Genomic DNA, 21,308 nt, shown 5'->3' with positions numbered 1-21,308 from the left:
GACTCAGATTGCAATAGAACACACTTAGTGATCAAACGAAGAGAATTCAGCAAAAAAAAAAAAAACAAAACAAAGCTAAAATACGAAGAATCACAAAGTGATGGTGAGCAAAGAATGAAATTTGAGAAAGGGCAAAGAAAGTCAAAACAGTTTTGACGAATAACTGATACAAAGTATAAATGGTAACTCTTGTTTTTCAAAACAAATACCCATAAAAATTTATTTGAGCCTTTATATCCTTTCTTTCAACACCCTTTAGCCCAAGCCACATTACAAGCCCAATAAAAGTCCACACAGATTGAATACTGGTTGCTTAAATTTTCATAAAGCTTAATTTTGTGACAAGACAAAAATGACCAACAATGCAATCAAAAAAAAATGAAATGACAAAAAATGATGAAAAATAAATGTCCTCGGATGAATGGAACTCCCTTTTGATTAAGATTTTACAAAGGAAAATCAAGCCGTTTGGGGCAATCTTTTCAAGCCAACCCTTTCCATATCCATCACAAATTCCTGAACACATTCAAATCCCATTCAAACTCTTCCCTCGGATCCCAAACTTGGGGCAACTTTGTTTGTCTCAGATTTGGTTACATCTGTATATTCAGTTCGTACCAAGACCGGGGCATCCCTTGTTGGGCCTCTCAGATTTGTCCGTACTGAAATTCATGGATCCACCCTCAAAACAGGGGCAGACATTTTGGGGCTTTGTATGATTTGAGTCCATCTTATCATTCGTAAACCCAAAGTGGGGGGCAACTTCTTGTGGAACCTCGCTTAATTGACTCATGCCCAAAACCAAGGCGTGACTTTCGCATGCCTCAGCCCATTCAGAGTGTTGAGCAATTTTGTTAAATCTCAAATTATTTTTCATCTGAACATTCAAAGTTCATACAAAGACTGGGGCATCCCTTGTTGGGCCTTGCATGATCTTGGTTCGCCCCGAACTTCAAAGAAATCCATCACCATCAAAATTGGGGCATTTTGCAAATCCCACATGATATTCTCACTCCTTGATTCCTGACCTATTCCCTCACAATTCACAGATACATTTGTCCATACCAATACTTTTACCATGTTCCAGAGCAGCTTCTGGGTATCTACTACCTCACATTGGCCTTTGTAGCCGTTTTAAGGAGTAAGAGGCTCAAGCAGCCAACTTGGTACTCTCCAAATCCTTCCAATCATCCTCCACATTTTTGTCCCAACCCTTGATATCAAGCATGTACACACTAGTATCTCGTCAAGAAATGTGTAGCACACAAACTTCATTTTGCACAGTTGACTTTAGAATTTGGACGTCCATTGAAAAGAAATTGGAAGTCTAGATCGTCATAAATTGGATGTTTTCAAAGGAAACAGATTGACTCAAAAAAAAATGTCATAGGTTCATAATCTTCCAATACATCATGTACATATTTTCATCAACTTTGAATTTGCCTTCATATAAATTCATCAATTTTTTTTTCTTCCTTCAAAAAGACAAAAAAAAATGCATCAAAGTTTTCCCCTCCATATACATTACATCAAATTTTCTTCTTAAAAAAAAAAAGGACAAAAAAAAATGCATCAAAGTTGTCCTCTCTAATTTCAAAAATTACATCAATTTTTCTTCTTTCAAAAAGACAAAAAAAATCAACATTCATCAAAGTTTTCTTCTCCAAATTTCAAAATTTTTCATCAACCAAGTTTCTCTTGCATATCAAGATTCCAAATCCTTGTACAAAGATGCAACACCTTGTTTCTTAATTTCAAAATCAAAATCAAAATCAAAAAGGTTCTCGAAATTTCAACAAATTCAAAATTTCAATTTTCAAAACAATCAACCAATTTTTTTTGTCATTGGTATCTCGGCCCTCTGTAAGACAATGGTCGAGCCCAATTTTGCTTTCTGTCATTGGTATCTCGGCCCTCTGTAAGACAATGGTCGAGCCCAATTTTTACTTTCTGTCATTGGTATCTCGGCCCTCTGTAAGACAATGGTCGAGCCCAATTTTGCTTTCTGTCATTGGTATCTCGGCCCTCTGTAAGACAATGGTCGAGCCCAATTTTGCTTTCTGTCATTGGTATCTCGGCCCTCTGTAAGACAATGGTCGAGCCCAATTTTACTTTCTGTCATTGGTATCTCGGCCCTCTGTAAGACAATGGTCGAGCCCAATTTTGCTTTCTGTCATTGGTATCTCGGCCCTCTGTAAGACAATGGTCGAGCCCAATTTTGCTTTTTGCCATTGGTATCTCGGCCCTCTGTAAGACAATGGTCGAGCCCAATTTTGCTTTCTGTCATTGGTATCTCGGCCCTCTGTAAGACAATGGTCGAGCCCAATTTTGCTTTTTGCCATTGGTATCTCGGCCCTCTGTAAGACAATGGTCGAGCCCATTTTTACTTTTTCAAATGACCCTCTGCATGGCAATGGTCAGTACATATTTTTAAATTTTCTCAAACGACCCTCTGCATGGCAATGATCAAGTCAGATTTCACTTTTTCAAATGACCCTCTGCATGGCAATGGTCAGTACATATTTTTAAACTTTTTCAAACGACCCTCTGCATGGCAATGGTCAAATCCAGATTTTTTTTGCTTTTTCAAATGACCCTCTGCATGGCAATGGTCAGTACATATTTTTACTTTTTTCAAACGACCCTCTGCATGGCAATGGTCGAACCCAATCAAATTCAAATTTCTCATTCATTTAATCTTGTTGATTTTATTTGAAAAAAAAAATGAAAAAAATTCTGTGTTTGTTCCTGATTCTTTTTCATTGAAAATTCTCTGTTTTTCCTTGTGTATTTTGATATCCGAACGAAATTAATATTTCTATCTTTACTTATCTTTTGGCAACACTCAATTTCGTCCGGGTTGGTTAATAAATTTACTTTCATAAAAAAAATATTTCCTCGTTCACTGCATCTGTAGCATTGGTGGACCTTCCACGAGGTTGTCACCCTTCAATTCTCAGTATTGTTTGTTTGTTTTATTCTCTGTTTGTTTCTTGTTTATCTTGAAATCCAGACGAAATTAGTATTTCTATCTTTACTTATCTTTTACTCTGATAATATGAAAACATTGTTTATCATATGATCTAGTAAAATCTAAGTAAAGAGGGGCAGCTGTCAACACTCAATTTCGTCCGGATTGACTAAATAATTTGTTTTGTTGTTTTCTCCTCATAAAAAAAAATGTATATAAATGAAAAAATAAAAAAATAAAATAAAATAAAAAAAAAGGAGATGAAAACGCTCGTCCAAACAGTGAGCGTTCGTCCTTCTCCATTGTTGCTGAGGCCGTTCGTCCAAACTGTTCAAACCGTTCGTCCAAACTGTTCAAGCGTTCGTCCTTCTTCACTGTTTCTGAAAGCGTTCGTCCTTCCCTTTGTTGCTGTGACCGTTCGTCTTTCCCTTTGTTGTGGTGGCCGCTCGTCCAAACAGTGACCGTTCGTCCTTTGCACTGTTTGACCGTTCGGCATTTCGGTTCTTTTAGGACGTTCGTCCTCATCTTCAACCGTTCGGTCATCAAACGTTCACTATTCGACCGTTCGGCCATTATTTTGGACGTTCGTCCTCGCCCTCAACTACCTCTCATGTTTACCGTTCGGTTGTTTTTGTTTATTAAACGTTCGGATATTTTGTGTAATAACCGTTCGGTCTTAAAATTGAACGCTCGGTCTCCATGATATTTGTCTTCAGCGTTCGGTTTTGGACGTTCGGTCATGTTTTAGTGAACGTTCGGTTTTTGTGTTTATTCTTAGTGAACGTTCGGTTTTGATGTGTTATGTGTTAGTGAATGTTCGATCTTCATTTGAACGTTCGCTTTTCATTCGAACGTTCGTCGTCCACCATTCGTATTTTGCCTTTATTTGGACGTTCGTTCTCACTGACTTTTAGGGCGTTCGGCAAACAGTGTGTGAGACGTTCGTCCAGATCGTTCATGTCTATTCTGACGCTCGTCCAAATCCTGGCCTTTCTACCGCTCGTCCATATTTTCGTCCTTACCAAATCATCTTCCACACCTCTGACCATTCTCCATCACCTCCAACATCCATCTCTCCATCCTTACGCCCACTGCTACTTCTAACTTCTCCCATATTCACACACAACCAACATCATCACCTTCATCTCCAACACCTCACGGCCGACACCATCATCCTTATTCCCTCACCCGATCATCATCTTCATCCATATACCTCCAACACTCCATGTGGTTCAGCAGTAGCAAACTTCCATCCATAAAGCTCACCGTCCACCACTCCTTACGGCCTAGCTGCAGCTGGTCAGGAAGATGGAAGCATCACCATCCAGCTTTGGCCGCACATGAAGAAGGAAGGCAATGATGGAATGGAGAAGAATTAAGAAGAGCTACCCACCGCAGCAAGGCTGGAGGCAGCTCCGCCGTCCAGCTTGCACACATGGGAAGCATCCAACATGGAAGAAGAAGCAAGTACATCCAGCAAAGGTAGCAGCGGTGATGGACGTTGAAGAGAAGAAGGAAACGTGATCCAGCTTGCACTCGGTAGCAGCCAATACTTCACGTCCAATCCAGCAGCTACCACGGTCCACCATCCAGCAGTTGAGAAGCTCACGGCCTGCAGCAGCAAATTCCATCCAGCTTGAGACACACATGGCAGCAAAACAAAGGTCATGATAGCACGTGAAGATGGTAAGAAATAACGGTAAATTAGTGTGAGTGCATAGGGGAAGAGGTGCTGCCACGTGAAGTTGAGATAGAGCACATTGAAGTCATGTTTGCTCTAGAATAAAGAAAGAGCACTTATTTGCTGGAACGAAAGACAAAACATCGTGTTTGAAGAATTGTTCATTAAAAAATGAAGAGTGGTCACGCGTGAAATGCATTTGAAGACCACTTTGCATGAATGAAAGCAAACTAGGTGGAGCAGGATGGCTCGGCATATAGAAGTGGACAACACTAAGTTTCGTTTCTTCTTAGTGGTAACAAGAAGAGGATCTTCCACCCAAATATTTCTTTATTCAATACAACACATGAAGAATGATTCCGCAAATTGAAGAATACTAATGAATGCACTTAGACTGCAGCACCACGTAGCTTTCACGTGAAGAAAGTAGAGAGGCAAGGAAATAAATTTCAAAGTAGCATTAATTACTTTGAAACACAACCACTCGGCTACTACCAAGGGACCACCACTTGCTGCAAGGGGGCCAAACACATAGAATGGGACACTAAGGGGTGCAGCCGTAAAGAATGAGTAGCACGGCAATAAGCACACAAGCTCGGGCCATGGATAGCATATGGTCACGACTGGTAGGGAGAAAAACGTGAGATATGTCATGACCGAGAGGGAAGAAACAAAATTTTGAAGAAGCACTCTCGGACCAACATCCAACAGCTTTAGGTGGCAAGCTTCATCCAGCAGATAGTGAGAGGTGGGGTCTTTCAATCTTGAAGTGCTCCAACATTATCAGTCAACCTCAGTGCTTCAGTCATTACCGTGAGTGCTCCGACCATAAACTTCAGTGCTCCAACCACTGAGTACTCCGGCCATTCAACCATAGTGCTCCACTCATAACCAACTTTCCCAGTAAGTGCTCCACTCATCACCAACCTCTTAAGTGCTTCACTCATCACCACCAACAGCTCCCACCATCCCACTGCAGACCCACTTTGGGGTTTCCACCAAAAATCTCCACTTTCAGCATCTATCGACTAGGAGGCTTCTGCTAAAGGAGATGGCCGAGAGTTACCATGGCCTAAGTTTCGAACTCCTCTCTACCCTTCATACTGCTCACCCGTAACGGCAGTAAGGACCTTTCTTCCTCCATTTTTCATCACCTCAAAAAAAAAAAAAAAAAAAAACATCATCATTCATCCTCTGCTGCAACGTACTCACACAGCCAAACACCCACATCCAGCCCTCCATTTTCATCCTCACTTCCAGCAACAATCTTCATCCACTCCATCCATAAAAAAGGGAACGGGGGAAGGAGCACCTGATTGCAAAGGAAAGCCAACCGAGAGGAGGAGGAGATCGGACGCAGGAGGCTAGCGAAGAGTGAACCAAGCTTCAAGAGGTAAGTAATGCCTTCCACTCCATGTTCTTCTGAGTTTGATTGATAGACCTTGAATATGCCTCTGTTAAGTTGCCTTTGAGCATGCCTCTGATATGTTTGCATGTGTTAAGCTTACGTATGTTAAGTTTGCATATGTTAATGAATGGCTAGTGTTGTAAACATTTGTATACGTCTGTTGTTACCGAAAACACTGAACGTCTAACATCAGTCATCTATATTCACCCAATGCCACAAGCCATATTGACACCCGCGGCCTGCACCTATCATCTTCATCTTTCTTCTTTCATTTTTCATCTCCGACACCGTTACCAACACCCTTCCAGCCGCCACCTTTTTCTTCCATTCCCAATTTCTCATCACCAACACATACACAGTACCAGAGGGAGAGTTTCTTTCTCCATTCATTCTCTTCATTCCTCCAAAGCAAAATTCATAGATCTGGATTCTTCCTCATATGAAACCCAATTGCTTTCAATCTTGTTCCTATTCTGCACTCTCCGTATTCCTTACACCCTTCATCAAACCAATATCAACATATTTCACCCACAAAATTGATTTCCATCATCATGACCAAACACTAAAATCCTTTCCCCACTCATCTCTTCAAAACTGATCTGCATCTAGTCCAGACGTCCAAAAATTATGTGTGAGTATTCAAATGAAAGCCCTCTGAGTCTAGATTCTAACCCAAAAAGTCTCATCACATTTGAAGCTCCGTGGAAACCGATCTAACCAAAACAGTGACCAAAGGTCAGTCCAGAAACGAAACAGTCAAACCTGATTTCGAAATTATACTGCAGCTAGTACAGAGGTTTAAAAATTATGAGTGAGTTATCAAATGAAATCCCTCTGAGTCTAGTGCTATGAAAAAAAAGTTTCACTACGTTTGGAGCTGTGTTGAAAGAATTATAGATAAAACATTCAACAAAGGTCAGTGGAAAAGAAAGGCTGAAGCTATGGGAATGAAAATGTAAGTCAATTCTTTGTGCTCTCCGATTTCACTCTCTGTACGTATTTTCTTCATCAAAGCTTGGACCAAACATGCGCTACACACTCTTGGTTTCTTTATCCTTATTATTATTTGGATGACTTTTATTTCTTTACCTTTAGCTTTGTGTTATTATCAAATTTTTACTACATGTAACCCCTTTGTAAAATACTCCCACCCCTTTGTTTTAGTGATTTTGTTCATTTTGTTTCATTTCAAAAAAAAAAGGGAAAAAAGTAATAAATAATAAAAAATATATAAAACATTAAAAAACATTTAATATAATAAATTTCGGTATGAGTACTCGTGCGATCGTACGCATCAGCCTAGTACTTATTGCCCAAATATAAAATAAATAAAAGCCGTGTGAGTGCTCGTGCGATCGTACGCATCAGCCTAGTACTCATTACGCAAAACAAAATAAATAAAAAGCCGTGTGAGTGCTCGTGCGATCGTACGCATCAGCCTAGTACTCATTACGCAAAACAATAAGAGGAAAAAAGCCGTGTGAGTGCTCGTGCGATCGTACGCATCAGCCTAGTACTCATTACGCAAAAAAATATGTTTCAAAGGTTTAGGCACAAGTGTGATCGCACGCATCGTCCTTGTGCCAAAAACCTTTTCTCTTTCCTAAATAAAAATAAATGTAAAAATCATCAAAAACTAAAAAAACATCTACTTTTCAAACTCAAATAATATCGCCAGAACTACGTGATCCTTGATTCTCCATCAAAAGTGGAGATACGTAGGAGCAAGGTCAGTCCTTGTCAGGCTCATTCTCCCAAAAATCCAAATTTATCCATAACAAATTCTCAAACAAATTTCCAAACAATTTTCTCAAACAGTTTTCAAAAGAACTACGTAACCCTGATTTCTCACATGAGAATACGTAGGAGCAAGGTCAATCCTTGTCGGGCCCAAAAAACTAAAAAATATTGTTTGTTTCTTTAGAGTTTTATTTTAAGGGAAAGTTAAACATTTTGAAAACCACATCCACATTCGCGCATTTAGTTAAAGGTACTGCCTTAGGGCAGGCGTTGTAGGGTGCTAATACCTTCCCTACACGTAACCGACTCCCGAACCAAGAATCTGGTTCTAATTGACCATGCCTTATCATTTTATGGTTTTTCCGTAGTTTTCCAGAATAAACTATGGTGGCGACTCCAAATCTCTTTTTCGAAACTTTTATAATCTTTTTTTTTATTGGATCGTCGTCCCGTCGCGATTCCGGTTGCGACAATCTACATAAGTAATCTTAATTTTGGAAAAATAGTATTCTACTTTAGACATGCTTCATTTAGGTTAGGTCTGATTTTGTATTATTAATTTTTAGAGAAATTGGCCTTAATAAAGTTGTTACTATACTTGATTATTTTTAAAAGGGAGAAGTGTATTAGTATACTTGTTTTTAGCCCTGGACTTTATTAAGATGTGCAACAGTCAGTGTTTATGATAAACAAATGTCCATCTAAAAAAAGATATATAATTGTATATTATTTTTTATATTAAAAGCCTACTCGTGGTTAAAATATATTACGGTCCTGGTTGATTTTTTTATTAAAAGAAACATTTGTGATTAAATATTTTTTGACAAAATGTAAATAAAAACTTAAATTTAAAAAAAAAACTAAAATTAGTATATTAATAAAGAGCGAAAATATAAACACTCTTTAGGATAAAATTATATTTGTTAATAATTTATAAACATGAATAATTTAATAATATCATGATATTAATAAATTGCAATGTAGACAATGATTTATCAATAAGGTCCTATGGTCTAGTGGTTAGGACATTGGACTCTGAATCCAGTAACCCGAGTTCAAATCTCGGTAGGACCTTATCTCAAAATATTTTTTATTTTTGTGTTTTTCTTCTTTTGAAACAGATCATGATCTTAAAAACAAAAGGATAATTTTTGACAAAAAGCTCAGTCAGTGTTCTTCCTTAAGAGTGATAACTGTTACCTCTTATCCATTGTTGATTGCACCTCCATCTTCACATTGAGTTCTTTTGTGCCGGATCGACCAAATAAGAACAATCAATAGATGTTTGTTTCTTGTCAAAAATACAACCCCTACTTTCCCTGTTCCTCGTTTCCACTGCACAACCCAACAACAACATGCACCATTTTCAATTGCCAAAACCCAAAGGAGCATCACTCCATTCTCCGGAAGCACAATTCCAAATCCACTGCCTATCTCCTTCAGCATCTCGCTCTCAAAGATGGGGTACCCATTTCCACTTCCATTCCCAAACCCAGCGAGCTTCTAGACCCAATGCCCCACGATGAGAAAGTGAAGGTTTTGGAGCTTTCCCTCGTCAGAAAAAGGACCCCTCAGTTTCCCGGTTCCATCTACGCTCAATCTCCCGGCGACCCTGACGTGGGTTCTTCTCTGCCCCCTATCCGCACTCTCTTTCAATCAGGTGTGGACTTTGATGATAAATATGAGAAGGAAGAGGAGGAGGAGGAGATGATTATGCGCGCTCTCGAGATTCGAAGAAAGGTCACCGAAGAGGTTTTCAAAGAAGCCATGCGGAAGGGAAAGTTTGGAATCACCTACTCTACTAATTTGATTGGCAGGTTATCCGGTTTTCTGGATCATATCATGATTGAAGCTGCTAACTTGAAAAGATTGCCCGGGTTTTCAAACTCCTCCTTCAATTTACGCGCCAAAACTGTTATTGACGACTCTAAAGTTGTGCCACTTATTAGGTGAGAACTGTGGTTGACAAGTTGTTCGTAAGCTGTTTGTTCTGTTGTCTGTGTGAAACCAAATGGGGTAATGAAAGTTCTAAACTTCGGTAACCGTGACAATGCTGTCACGAACTTTGGTGCTGTGGGAAATTGCAGACAAAATGCGGCCAATGTGGCTGCAATTGTAGTGGTGATACGATTGTAGTTACTCCAAAAAACCTTGATGCTAAATTGCTGGCAAGGATAGTTTTTTAAAACCTTGGGGATGATCATCCTTATTAGTTATGTCTTTCGAGTGTTTTCAGTGTGAGATTTCAAATTCAAAAGGTTGTGCTTGATTGTGCAGATGGTTGAAGCACAATGCACTGTCATATCCTCGGATAGCGAAGGTCATTTTGATGTCAAGAGGAAAACCTGAGGCCATACGAAGTTTTGTCATGTGGTTGAAATCGGTACGTGTGAAAGGTGAGTTTCTCGGTGTTGTAATGTTGAAGGCCGGAGATAATATTTTGCAGCGCAGACATGAGGAGCTGGATGAGATTGTTCAATATTTGGAGTCCAATGGAGTTAGGAGGGATTGGATAGGTTATGTCATTAGTCGTTGTCCTCAGTTATTGTCTTACAGCTTAGAAGAAGTGAAGATTCGTGCTCATTTCTTCCTAGACATGGGTTTAAATGAGAAGGATTTTGGGACAATGGTTTTTGATTTTCCTAAAGTTCTTGGTTACTATTCTCTGGAAGAAATGAATGAAAAGGTACATTAGATTTTAGCATACTGTAAAGTAATAAAGCTGTCTTGCAATGCATCCTCACCGTCTTCTTTCATGCTTTGTTAGTTTATTTAGTTTTAGTATCATCCAAATAAAACACAAAGGAAATTTAAAGGTTTATGTATAAAGTTTACTTTGATGTGCAAGTTGATGGTTGTTTGATGTCCAGTGGGAACCTTCTAATGTATTTTCAGGTTAATTACTTAAAAGAATTTGGGCTTCAACTTGAGGATGTGGGCAAATTGCTTGCATTTAGGCCACAATTGATGGCGTGTAGTATCGAGGAACATTGGAAGCCTCTTGTAAAGTATCTGTATTATTATGGGATCACTCGAGATGGCATGAAGAGGATGCTTATCATTAAACCAATGGTGTTTTGTGCTAACTTGGAGAAGACTATTGTTCCAAAGGTATGCAAACACTCCTTTTTATTTGTTTCTGTTATCAGTTGGGTGGTTTTTTAGATTAAGGTGGCAGCTGGTACGATTTAGTAGTGCTACTTTGTACATAGGATTGGTTTTGCTGTCATTATTAAAGTTTAGTAGATTAAAAAGTAAAGTTTCCAATGATTTTTGTATTGTTTCTTGAGGATAATGAGACATTTGTTATTTTATTGTCAAGGTAAAATTTTTTGAGGACATAGGGGTTCACAATGAAGGGATTGGCAGCATGCTTGTGAAGTTTCCACCTCTACTCACTTACAGCCTGCACAAGAAAATTAGACCAGTGGTTTGTTCTTTTCTTCAGCAACCATGTTAGTTCCTTCATGTAAAAGACATTGCTGCATGAACATGATAAGCTAATCGCCATAATTAAATGTGTGGCTCTTCTAGAAACATTAATTGAATATGTTGCTGAAATGTGAACATTGTATAGGTTATATTCTTGATGACCAAAGCTGGAGTCACGGAGAAAGATATTGGCAAGGTTATGGCTCTTGGACCTGAGCTCTTGGGATGCAATATAGTACATAAGCTTGATGTGAATGTAAAATATTTTTTATCTCTTGGCATACGTCTTCGGCAATTGGGTGAGATGATTGCTGATTTCCCGTTGCTCCTCCGATACAATCCAGATGTCCTTCGTCCCAAGTATATTTATCTGCGAAAATCCATGGTCAGGCCTTTGGAAGATGTCATTGAGTTTCCAAGGTATCACATAATTATATTTAACCTGAAGTAGATTATTTGAAAAAAAATCGTGTTTGATTCTTACTCCTTTTTTTTACCCTTGCCATTGTCAGGTTTTTCAGTTATTCTCTTGAGGGTCGAATTATCCCAAGGCACAAGGTTCTAGTGGAGAACCATATTAATATTAAGCTGAGATATATGTTGGCTAGCACTGACGAAGAATTCCGCAAAATGGTTAAGGGCTTGATTGGAAAGCGCAGAAGATTTGAATCTGCTGTCACAAATGAGGGTACTACCCATCCCCAATCTGTTATCACTGAAGATATTTCTACACCTCAGGCATAAGAAAAATTGATAGCTCTGCAGAAAATAGAATGGTGGTTGAATTTTAGAAATTAAAGCTGTATATAGTAACTTTAGTCCCTTAACTTCAATAGTCTGAGAAGTGATTGTCATATAATCATAATTTTTCTTCACAGAGAAGGTGCTAAATGACATGATAACATTTGGTTTAAACTGAGTGCAGAAAAATGTTGATGACTTAGTGGGCGAGAATGAGCTCCTACGTCTTTAAAAAGAAAAAGAAGCCTGCAATTTGGCAAGCGCTGTCTCGCATGAAAATATAGCATTTCTGCAGAGTGAGGCTATGACACTACCTCCAATTGAGAAGACCTGACCTGTGTACAGTTTGCAATTATTCGTTAGGATGGTTTGAGTATTTTTTTTATCAGCAAAGTTACGATGGTTTGAGGTATATGCTTTTACACAAAAAATGATTGAAATTATTCAAATAGTTTTTATTGGACAATGTGTTCAATTGGTAAATAAACAAAAGCAAACCACTTGTAGTGATACGCCCTGTCGTTGCAATGTAATAACTTCATCGTAAAATCTCAACTACATGAAATTTAAATTTAGCAGCTTTTCCGTCAATTATTTTTCAGAACACGAGAAAAAATAAACACAAAAAGGCCTAACTTTCTCCCGTATCAAAATTCTTATACAAAATCGAACTAATAATCTACAGGAAGTGTTTAACCTAAGGGGCAAAATAAATTGCAATCTATAACTCATAAGAAATACAAGAGATACACATGAATCACTTTAATCAATTCCAAGACGACATATAGGATTTTTCTTTATGAGCCCAAGATCCACCTGCGAAAACAAAACAAAAAAACATCACTGGGTATATGTTTAAAAAATATTTAATTTAAACTACATGGACAGAAATAACCCGATTGCATTTATCCCTTAAAAATACCTTGTGTCCGAAGAGATCTCTGATGTTATCGATCCCGTATAGTATCATCGTTGGCCTGTTTCCAGGTAAAACAAGTTAAATCAACATGTTGCACTACATTTTATAAGCTCCGTTATTTGTCGTTTTGGTGCGGCAATATTATAATGAGAATTTAAATTTTAGAAATTAATTATTTTTATTCTCAGTAATGGTAATAGTGTTGTATGGCTCTTCTCACCTTTCAAGGGAAAGCCCCCACGCAATAACTTGGACATCTTCAGGAAGTCCCATCGGCTGCAACATTTCAGGTCTGAACATGCCGGAGTTTCCCACCTCTACCCATTTTTTAAAACCTTCATGATAACTGTTGAAAGTACTTGATCAATAAGTTATCTCAGGATATCCAAAATCAGATAAGGACATGCCAAGTAATCATTACAGAAAGACTCACCTAAAGATCTCCATGCTAGGTTCAGTGTATGGATTGTAAGCTGGTTTGAACTTCAGTTTGGTCATGCCTAAACTCAATAACAGAATAATCGTACTTACTACTAAAGCCTTTCAATCTACTAAAGCCTTTCAATCGTTCATTAACATTTGAATCTTTTTCAGTACAGGAGAACATTACCTAAGCGTGAGAAAAAATCATGCAGGACTCCTATTAAGTCGGACAGAGTGAGTCCCCGATCACATACAAGACCTGAATTAAAACATAAAATTGTAACATGCATATAAATAGGACCACCAAAGGTAATCTGTTTTCGTTTGTGCATGAACAATTTGCAGAGTTAAAATCACAGGTCAGGGTAGCTCCAAAATACCTTCTATTTGGTGGAATTCCGCAAGATGTGTCCGATCAACTGCTTCATTTCTGAATACACGATCGATAGAGAAATATTTTTTGGGGGCAAATGGTTTCTGCATATATATCAAAATGCAGAGCAAAATAAGGAATCATGCAAGATACAATTCAGAGCTAGAAACTTGGAAGATAATCACGTATTATGTGTCATAACTTAGTCCAGCTGAAACCAATATGTCGACATTATTAAGATATTTCATCTAAAATCATCAGGAAGAGTAAGAATAGTAGGGGGCCTGAACGGCACCAAACAGTATGTAATGATATGCATCCACAAGCACATGGCACCAGCAAGTTCATACAGATACCTGTGCTAGTTGGTAAAGCATCCTGGAGGAAACAGCAGTTGTATGGGTTCGCAGGAGGTTTTTATTTGCTTCCTCTCTCTTCCAGTCATATGTATATCTACCAAGAAAGAAATTGCAATGTTTTACAGAAAGCATATCCCTCTATTGATAGTAAATAGCCAATGCTATAAGTGCTGAGTTCGGTCAAGGTCATACCCTCTAGACCCATAACCACCAGATTCATGAACTTGCTTCACTCTCAGAACATAATCTTCTGGCAATTCCTTTGTTGTTGAAGGAGCTGCAGACATGTGTTTCACGTTCTCAGAATAGAAACAGATGATACAAGATTAGCATGATGAAAACAACTAAGGTTTTACTAACTTTCCAAAAAGAACGTATCATGTGAATCACGAGCTGGGTGTTGTTGGGGCTGGAACAGGGCATCAAAGTTCCAGAAGCTGCAGATTTTCATTCAGATGTAAAATTTATGATGAGAAAAAACTTATAACATTATATAGCCTGTTAGATTTAATACTTTTAAAGATAAAATCTATTATCTACATAAGACATATAAGAGTCAAGGGCACAGATTAACAAAATGAATCTAGATTTAGAAAATATATAAATGCAACTTCTATTATGATGTTGCAATGCATTGTTCACAATATAGAACAAGAGTTTCTTCTCCAGGTCTCGAGTTACTACAAAAATAACCTTTCCAAGTCATTTCTCTATGATAACAAAAGAGAAATAGCTCCACTAGTTACTTTGATGTCATTCAAAGGTCCAATGAAACAGTTTACAGAAGATAATATCATCTTGAATACTCCAACAAAACAAAAGCTACATTCATTCTTGGAAGGGGAGAATTTTATTTTCTGAATTAAAATCTCTAACAGTTGAGATGTCCAAAGTCTAGGACATTTCTTTGATTTTCAGTTATACTGAAGATTTGCTAAAAAGGCACCTGCCTTCAAACACTTGGAACATTTGTTTCACCTGCTTGCTTGAAAACCTTGGTTAACACCGGATATCTTGTTTTAGTTGAAAGGGTACATACAAGGAGCTTAATATATAAATTTTTTCAAACAATTACCTGCTCTCAACAAAATTATTTGTTGGCATCTCCTCAAACCTGCAGTACGAAAAATTAAGATTAAAAACTGTTAAACTTTTAATTTGAAGTGAATATTTAACACAAAAAACTTCGTACTTCCAAAATAACAAATATAGAACTCACCCCATGCAGAGGAAAATCTGTTTCAACTGAGATCGTACCTGAAAGCAGAGAAATTTCAGAAGTATTAAACACATTAAATATTGTCAAAAGTATTTTTTTGGGCATAGTATTGCCATTATTAATAACAAAATTCTTCTCCCCATAGGTCGGCTAAGTATGTTAACCATTGTCATTGTGCTCTATAAAAAGCTGAAATGTCATAATGAAATTGTCTATCTACACATCATTCGGATTTGACGAAGTTTTATGTTGCCAATAACAGCCAAGCACAATCATCCACAATTTTTTGGGCTAGGGACAGGCAAATAACACAACACAAGGAAGAGATCGCCTCCATTATAACATAAATAAGTTCTAAAATTTCTCAGTATAAAATTTAAATATGTAAAAATAAACTATATTCTTATTTGTTTTACAGAATATAAATGTTATTTATTGTGAACAAAGTTTCTATAACATATACTATTTTAATATTAGTTTAATCTAAATATCAAATAAAGGTTGGGGGGAAAATAGAACAGGATATATCTCCTTGCCTTCAGCAATGGATGAAGATTGCCACCCTCAAGAGGCTGACCTTTAGCACTATAATTGTACTCCTTGAACTCTAGTTCCTTCCACTCACCACTGACATAAAAAATAAAGTCAGTTCATAAGATACGCAAATAATGTCTTGCACAAAGTAGGCATTTGAATCCGGAGGTTATAACCATTCACTTTCAGTTTAAGAAAAAAAATACCTCTGAAAATTATCACGAGTCAGGTCAGTGACGACCTTCTTTCTTTTGGGTGCATAATTTGGACCTTTTTTCAAGGAGTAACCCTTCCACGTTCTAGATCACAAGACACCAAGAAGAACTTTAATAATGAAAGAATACTTAAGTCATTTACAGCACATTCAGTATATCCAAAAAACTATTCAACACAACCAAGACAAATTATTATTACTGTGGGACAATGAGCTTTCTTGCTTTGAGTGCTTTGATCTCATCTGAACCAATGTTCTGCAATTGCAACATATGGTAAAATTTCTAATCAGACATGACAATTTCTCAGGGAAAACTGCTGAAGAAAACTATAAGATTCTCTAAAAAACTCCAAAAGGAGGAAGCAGAAAAGTTCAACAATAATAATAGTTCAAAACAAATCCCCCCTTTCCACTTCTTGTAATTGTCTCATATGTTGAGTTGAGTATGATGCTCTATAAAACCTTGCCATTTCCCCCAAAGTATTATTCCACACATAAGTCCTACCTTGAGTGCATATACCCAAAAACAACTCCATTTAAAAAATGGTTGGTACCAACAAAAGACATTACCTTGTAGTGTACCCAGCTAGTGATTTAACATAGCTCGTATATCACAACATTTAAAAGTACTTAAAAATTTCTCAGTAAAAAATATTCATATTAGTACACATACCCGCCCTTGTTGTATTTGAATAAGAAGATCTTTGACCTTGTCATCCACATGTTGAACCTGCGACAAGAAACAGACTTCTCTAAAATACTCGGTAAATCATGAAGTCATCCCCACAGGCTGCACAAAATGTGGTATACTTCTACTACAGGCAAATGCACAAAAAACGAAGTAAAGAAAATCTAAAACTAGAATTGCAGAAAAGCAATAATGAAAATAAACACACACAGACACACACACACTCTCTCTGCAACCTATAGCAAATGTACTGGCACACAATACAAGCTAACTCGAGAGAGAAGAAAAAGGGTCAAAACCGATTTTCCTAATGAATTCACTATATGGACTCAGGCGACTCAACTCGGATAAAGAGAGAATCGTTCCATCTATCTGATAACCTAGTCCAAGTACGCAAAACCCAATTTTCCTTACAAAAATATTAATGTCTTAATAAAGAGACACAACGTACCTTTCTAGAAATCAATTGTTTTCCCATATCCACCCATTTGTTCTTTGCAGCCTGGGCACAACCTATCTTGAAGAGCGAAGGATCCAACTTTTTCTACAACCAGCAAACAAATTCGATTAACAAAACCTATAAATTTACAGAAAGGAGAGTGAACAGACATATAAATAACCTGAAGGTCTTCTTTAGAGATACCCTCCGGGGGAATGGCCAGAAAGAGTTGAACTTCCGGTGATCCCACAGTGGCATAGGTTTTACCCTCATCAGTTAGCACCCATGCCTCTCTCTTAATGTCTTGCGCATCCACGTATCTGAAACCGTGCAGGCTCTTAATCACGTTCACGATCTCGTTATGGTCAATGCCGCGTTCAGCTGCGAACTCACCCGAGTCTGTAATTTCCTCGTTCTTCTCTAGATAGCCCAGAACTGCTTCTTCCGCCATTCTCACACTCTTAGCTTCGCCGCACACCACACCACACTGCGTTTAGAAACAAAATCGGAATAAGAGAGATAGGTTTCGTACGGCGCCCTTATTGGGCCGCATAACTCTTGTTGGGCCGGCCCAATAAAAAAAAAACAAGACTGAGTAAGTGATAGTAGGGTTTTAGTACCACTTCCGGTTAGGCTAACGGGGTTCTAGCATAATGGCTTCCGCGGTAAGGGTCGCGTCAAGATCCTTCGCTAATCGTTCCGGAATCTTCGTCCAGAGCTCAACGACGCAGTTTGTGTTTTCTTCGTCTTCCTTAACACGCATCCCTCGAGCTTTAAGGTACAGCATGCTTCAATCAACAATTCTTATTGATCTGCATTGCCTTTTGCGGTTGACATTATGGATGAATTTCGCGTTTGATAGGGTTTTGTCGGTTGTGAGAAGCGTTGAGTCGTTCATGCCTCTTCACAGTGCTATCGCGAACGCTAGGCTCACGTCCAATATCGCCCTGGATTCCTCCTGCTGGAGCTTGCTTTCTCGAGGTACTACTTCTATGCTTCTTCTTAAGTACACTACGCGTTCTTTTACTCGTAATTGAGTCGATAATGGTACCATAGGTGTTGTATTGTCTGTTTTTGCACTATGCTTGTAGCTAACAGCGATGTTTTCGGGTGCTAATTATGTTCTAGTATAACACGCGTCCATTAGATTTAGGTTCAAAATATTATCGCAATTTGTGACGGGAATTTTGTTGAAAGTGATAATTGTAAGTCTAAAAACAAAGGAATATATGGGGAAAAATGAAATTAAATCTCATTACATGGACTTTGGAATTAACGTTCCCGTTTCACACCTCTATTTCAAGCTCTGCCTTTGATTATAATTTAGAAGAATGAAACAAGGCATGGCCATGGTATTTCAGATTCCATTGATTCATCAGTTGGCATATCAGACGTTCAATAAGAGAAAGTTGGTGTGAAAATATTAAAATTTTCGGGAAAGGGAATGAAATTTGAGATAGATATGCTGTTTATGTTGTAATCCTAATTATTGACTGTGTGATAGTGTTTTGAAAATGAGGGATTTTGGGCAGAATACATGAGCCATGATTAGTTTGAAACTTAGAAAATTGCTACTATTCTGCCAATATAATGTCTTTGTTTTTTATATATATTCCCATTGATTTTGTAACATAAACTGTGTTACTCCGCAATATTCCTTGTTCCCACCTCTAATGAAAGCATATTAGAAGAATCTGACGGATAATTAGAATCAATTGTTCAGGGTAGTATATTAGCAAATAGTGTTTCTCGACAAAACTAGTCCCATTTACATATTCATAAATTTGAAGTTGATTGTGGTACGGGTTCAACTTTGGTGAGCTGGGGGCAATATTTTTTGGGTTGTTGGTAACTTGTTATTGCAAAACCATGTGAATGTCTTTGGAATTATAGAGAACCATCCTTGCTATAAAACATTTATAGTAACATATCAAGAAGGAGTTCTTGGTTATCAGAATATCCTAAGTTTCCTTTAATCGTTTACATTATGAATGTGGGGGTACAAGATTCTAGATGTTTTGACATGCTGGTCTAAAATAAGAACATACCAAATACCTCTTTAGTGGTAGTATCACTGTCAGATGGGTACCTAGTGTGGTAATTACCTCTGTCTTCTTTGTGCACATCCTGACAACTTCTTTTACTTTGTTGCATTAGGACTTGAAAAAACATTGTGACAGGCCAGCTGGATCCATTCAAGATGAAAGAAAAAAATGAGAAAGAGAAAATCATAAGTTTCTCTCTGTCTCACCATAGTGTGGGAATAGAACTTCAAACATTTAAATTTTTTTGTCAATTGTATTGTAATCTCTCCTAATGCAGATTATTATAATTGAATTTCGTGATTGCCTGAAAATAGGTGACCAACATGCTCATAATTACTCTTTCCTGAAAATTTTCTTGAATGGTTTTTGGAAGGATTAACTATATGATGCAAGCTTCTTTAATGATGTCAAAATGTTGTTTCTGTTGCAGATATATCTTTTAGGGATCAAAGGGGTGTATTTAGTCATTTAATCTATTTTATGTTGGTTCCTAGTTAAAGTGTCATGACCTGTCCAATTATTTTCTCTCGACACATGCCACTTTAATGCTATAATGGCATTGTATTTAACTATCAATTTAGCCCTCAATGAGAAGTGAAACTAAGTTGACAACAGAAAATTGTCGGAAATTAATCTGGGGCTGCTTATACGTGAATAGCTAAAATATCTCGTGATTTCATAATAGTTGTCACATTAAATTTAAATTTTGAAGTTCATGGTGTCAAGAAGAGCAATGGTTTGTGCTGTTAGATTTTTGACCGAGGACATAATATGTGGTCTTTTTCTCACGAGTTAGATATTTCCGTCCTTATTTTTTCATGTTGAAACTTCTTTCTTCGTCTTGTCTATTGGGAAGGAAAATGAAATGCTTCAAACTTAATTCCCTGGATTTTATTCCCTCCTGCTGATTGTAATCCATATTTTTCGTTGATTTGTCCTAGACTTTGCAGTTCCTCGGTGACAAACTAAAGGTTTCCATCATATCAAATTATAGTGGGGTTGCCATAGACTTAATGTTGCCTCACACCATACTCCTGGTTTAATTCCTTTGTGGCTGTCACATGAATTGGAGTCCCTTCATACCACCTTGGAGCATCAAAATCCAGTTTGAAAAACAATGCTGTTCTATTACTAATTTAAACCTCCTATCAATTTCCTCCAGATTGTGATATAAGGTAACGATTCCAAATATTGCTGAATAATCTTTCACCTCCCATTCGAGTTATGCTTCATAAAATGCCCAGCTACTCTTTACCAGTTCCGTTGGTCTAGAAAGCATTGTCTGTAACTTTCTTAAAATTTGATTTTTTATTTTCGAAGATTTTTTTCATTACACAAACATGTATGGTCGGCCAAGAATTTGGAGGCAGTTTTAGCTGAATTTATTTTTTCGTTAGTATAGTATTTAGCATCCTGCTAGACTTTTATGTGAGCCATGCTTTTATCCTCCCCCTCTTCTTTTTCAACGTTTTGTCCAGGTTATGGGAATGGGGAGGTGTTATTTTTAAGATGTTAGGGTCGAACTTTCCCAATTGCACATGCATGCCGGGCACTTAGTGTTATGCTATTTTGGTGGGGTGAGGTTCTAGCAAAAGGTTTGGTTTGCTGATTAATTTCGTTTGGTATTTCAGTTAGGTCAGAGACTAGTTCCCATTTGAATTCTCATTTACAAGGTATTATAAGACACTTCTTTTCTTAAATGAAGGAGGTACTAGAACCATTTATTCTAAAAAGACATTTAATGTAATTTTGTGGGAATGAAGTAGTCCAATTTTCCAGATTTGAATTTTGTAATGAGGGATTAGCGGAAAATGGAAATTCAACATTGGCATGTGCACAATTATCATCAACTTACATTCCTAAATTTGGAAAATGAAGTCCAACATTACTACTATCTTGGCTGTCATTCAATCCATTTCTGGTTTTGGTAGTTGTTTTTTTAATAGACGATTTTAGTCTTTTGAACATTTAAAAATATTAAATATTAGTCTGTTTATATCTAAATTTAAAATTTAGTGGCAGTTTTATAATAAAAAATTTATAGAATGAATAATTTAACTTAATATCTGATATTAGTTATTATTTATTTATAAAGTTAATATTTAGTAACATCTTTTTACCA

The 21,308-nt window shown here is 37.4% G+C and overlaps 3 protein-coding genes and 1 non-coding gene across 8 annotated transcripts; 3 read left to right on the top strand and 1 right to left on the bottom strand.

The window, feature by feature from the left end:
* The first annotated feature begins 8,802 nt into the window (after window positions 1–8,802).
* On the top strand, window positions 8,803–8,874 carry TRNAQ-CUG (transfer RNA glutamine (anticodon CUG)). The gene has a single exon. It is a non-coding gene; the product is annotated as a tRNA-Gln (tRNA).
* A 69-nt stretch (window positions 8,875–8,943) lies between these two features.
* Window positions 8,944–12,528, top strand: LOC108340220 (transcription termination factor MTERF2, chloroplastic). 3 transcript variants are annotated; one of them, XM_017577434.2, is made up of 7 exons: window positions 8,944–9,749; window positions 10,078–10,486; window positions 10,696–10,911; window positions 11,123–11,230; window positions 11,378–11,652; window positions 11,745–11,920; window positions 12,158–12,528. In XM_017577434.2, exons 1-7 carry the CDS (start codon window positions 9,082–9,084, stop codon window positions 12,166–12,168), a joined length of 1,863 nt encoding a protein of 620 aa, XP_017432923.1. In that variant the 5' UTR covers window positions 8,944–9,081; the 3' UTR covers window positions 12,169–12,528. The 3 variants fall into 3 exon arrangements, with proteins under 3 accessions (XP_017432923.1, XP_017432922.1, XP_052733539.1); XM_017577433.2 differs by lacking the exon at window positions 12,158–12,528 and having other exon boundaries at window positions 11,745–12,151; XM_052877579.1 differs by lacking the exons at window positions 11,745–11,920; window positions 12,158–12,528 and having other exon boundaries at window positions 11,123–11,255; window positions 11,378–11,594.
* Window positions 12,511–17,628, bottom strand: LOC108340221 (phenylalanine--tRNA ligase alpha subunit, cytoplasmic). Its single transcript, XM_017577435.2, has 17 exons — window positions 17,323–17,628; window positions 17,154–17,246; window positions 16,688–16,744; window positions 16,215–16,270; window positions 16,007–16,099; window positions 15,803–15,893; window positions 15,267–15,304; window positions 15,123–15,161; window positions 14,408–14,484; window positions 14,240–14,324; window positions 14,045–14,141; window positions 13,696–13,792; window positions 13,503–13,574; window positions 13,326–13,392; window positions 13,113–13,238; window positions 12,896–12,950; window positions 12,511–12,789 (listed from the first exon to the last, which is right to left on the bottom strand). Exons 1-17 carry the CDS (start codon window positions 17,590–17,592, stop codon window positions 12,736–12,738), a joined length of 1,467 nt encoding a protein of 488 aa, XP_017432924.1. The 5' UTR covers window positions 17,593–17,628; the 3' UTR covers window positions 12,511–12,735.
* Window positions 17,629–17,756: 128 nt separating this feature from the next.
* On the top strand, window positions 17,757–21,077 carry LOC108340223 (uncharacterized). Of its 3 annotated transcripts, XR_001833186.2 has the most exons (4): window positions 17,757–17,919; window positions 18,004–18,122; window positions 20,128–20,361; window positions 20,818–21,077. XR_001833186.2 is itself a non-coding variant. In XM_017577441.2 (3 exons), the coding sequence occupies exons 1-3, from the start codon at window positions 17,795–17,797 to the stop codon at window positions 20,145–20,147; spliced, it is 264 nt and encodes an 87-aa protein (XP_017432930.1). In that variant the 5' UTR covers window positions 17,757–17,794; the 3' UTR covers window positions 20,148–20,633. The 3 variants fall into 3 exon arrangements, 2 of the variants coding, with proteins under 2 accessions (XP_017432930.1, XP_017432929.1); XM_017577441.2 differs by lacking the exon at window positions 20,818–21,077 and having other exon boundaries at window positions 20,128–20,633; XM_017577440.2 differs by lacking the exons at window positions 20,128–20,361; window positions 20,818–21,077 and adding an exon at window positions 19,299–19,619 and having other exon boundaries at window positions 17,758–17,919.
* Window positions 21,078–21,308: the final 231 nt, after the last annotated feature.

The sequence above is a fragment of the Vigna angularis genome, chromosome 5 (assembly GCF_016808095.1).
Source record: "Vigna angularis cultivar LongXiaoDou No.4 chromosome 5, ASM1680809v1, whole genome shotgun sequence".
In the NCBI taxonomy this organism is placed as follows: Eukaryota; Viridiplantae; Streptophyta; class Magnoliopsida; order Fabales; family Fabaceae; genus Vigna; species Vigna angularis.
This window is presented reverse-complemented; position numbering and strand designations above follow the sequence as displayed.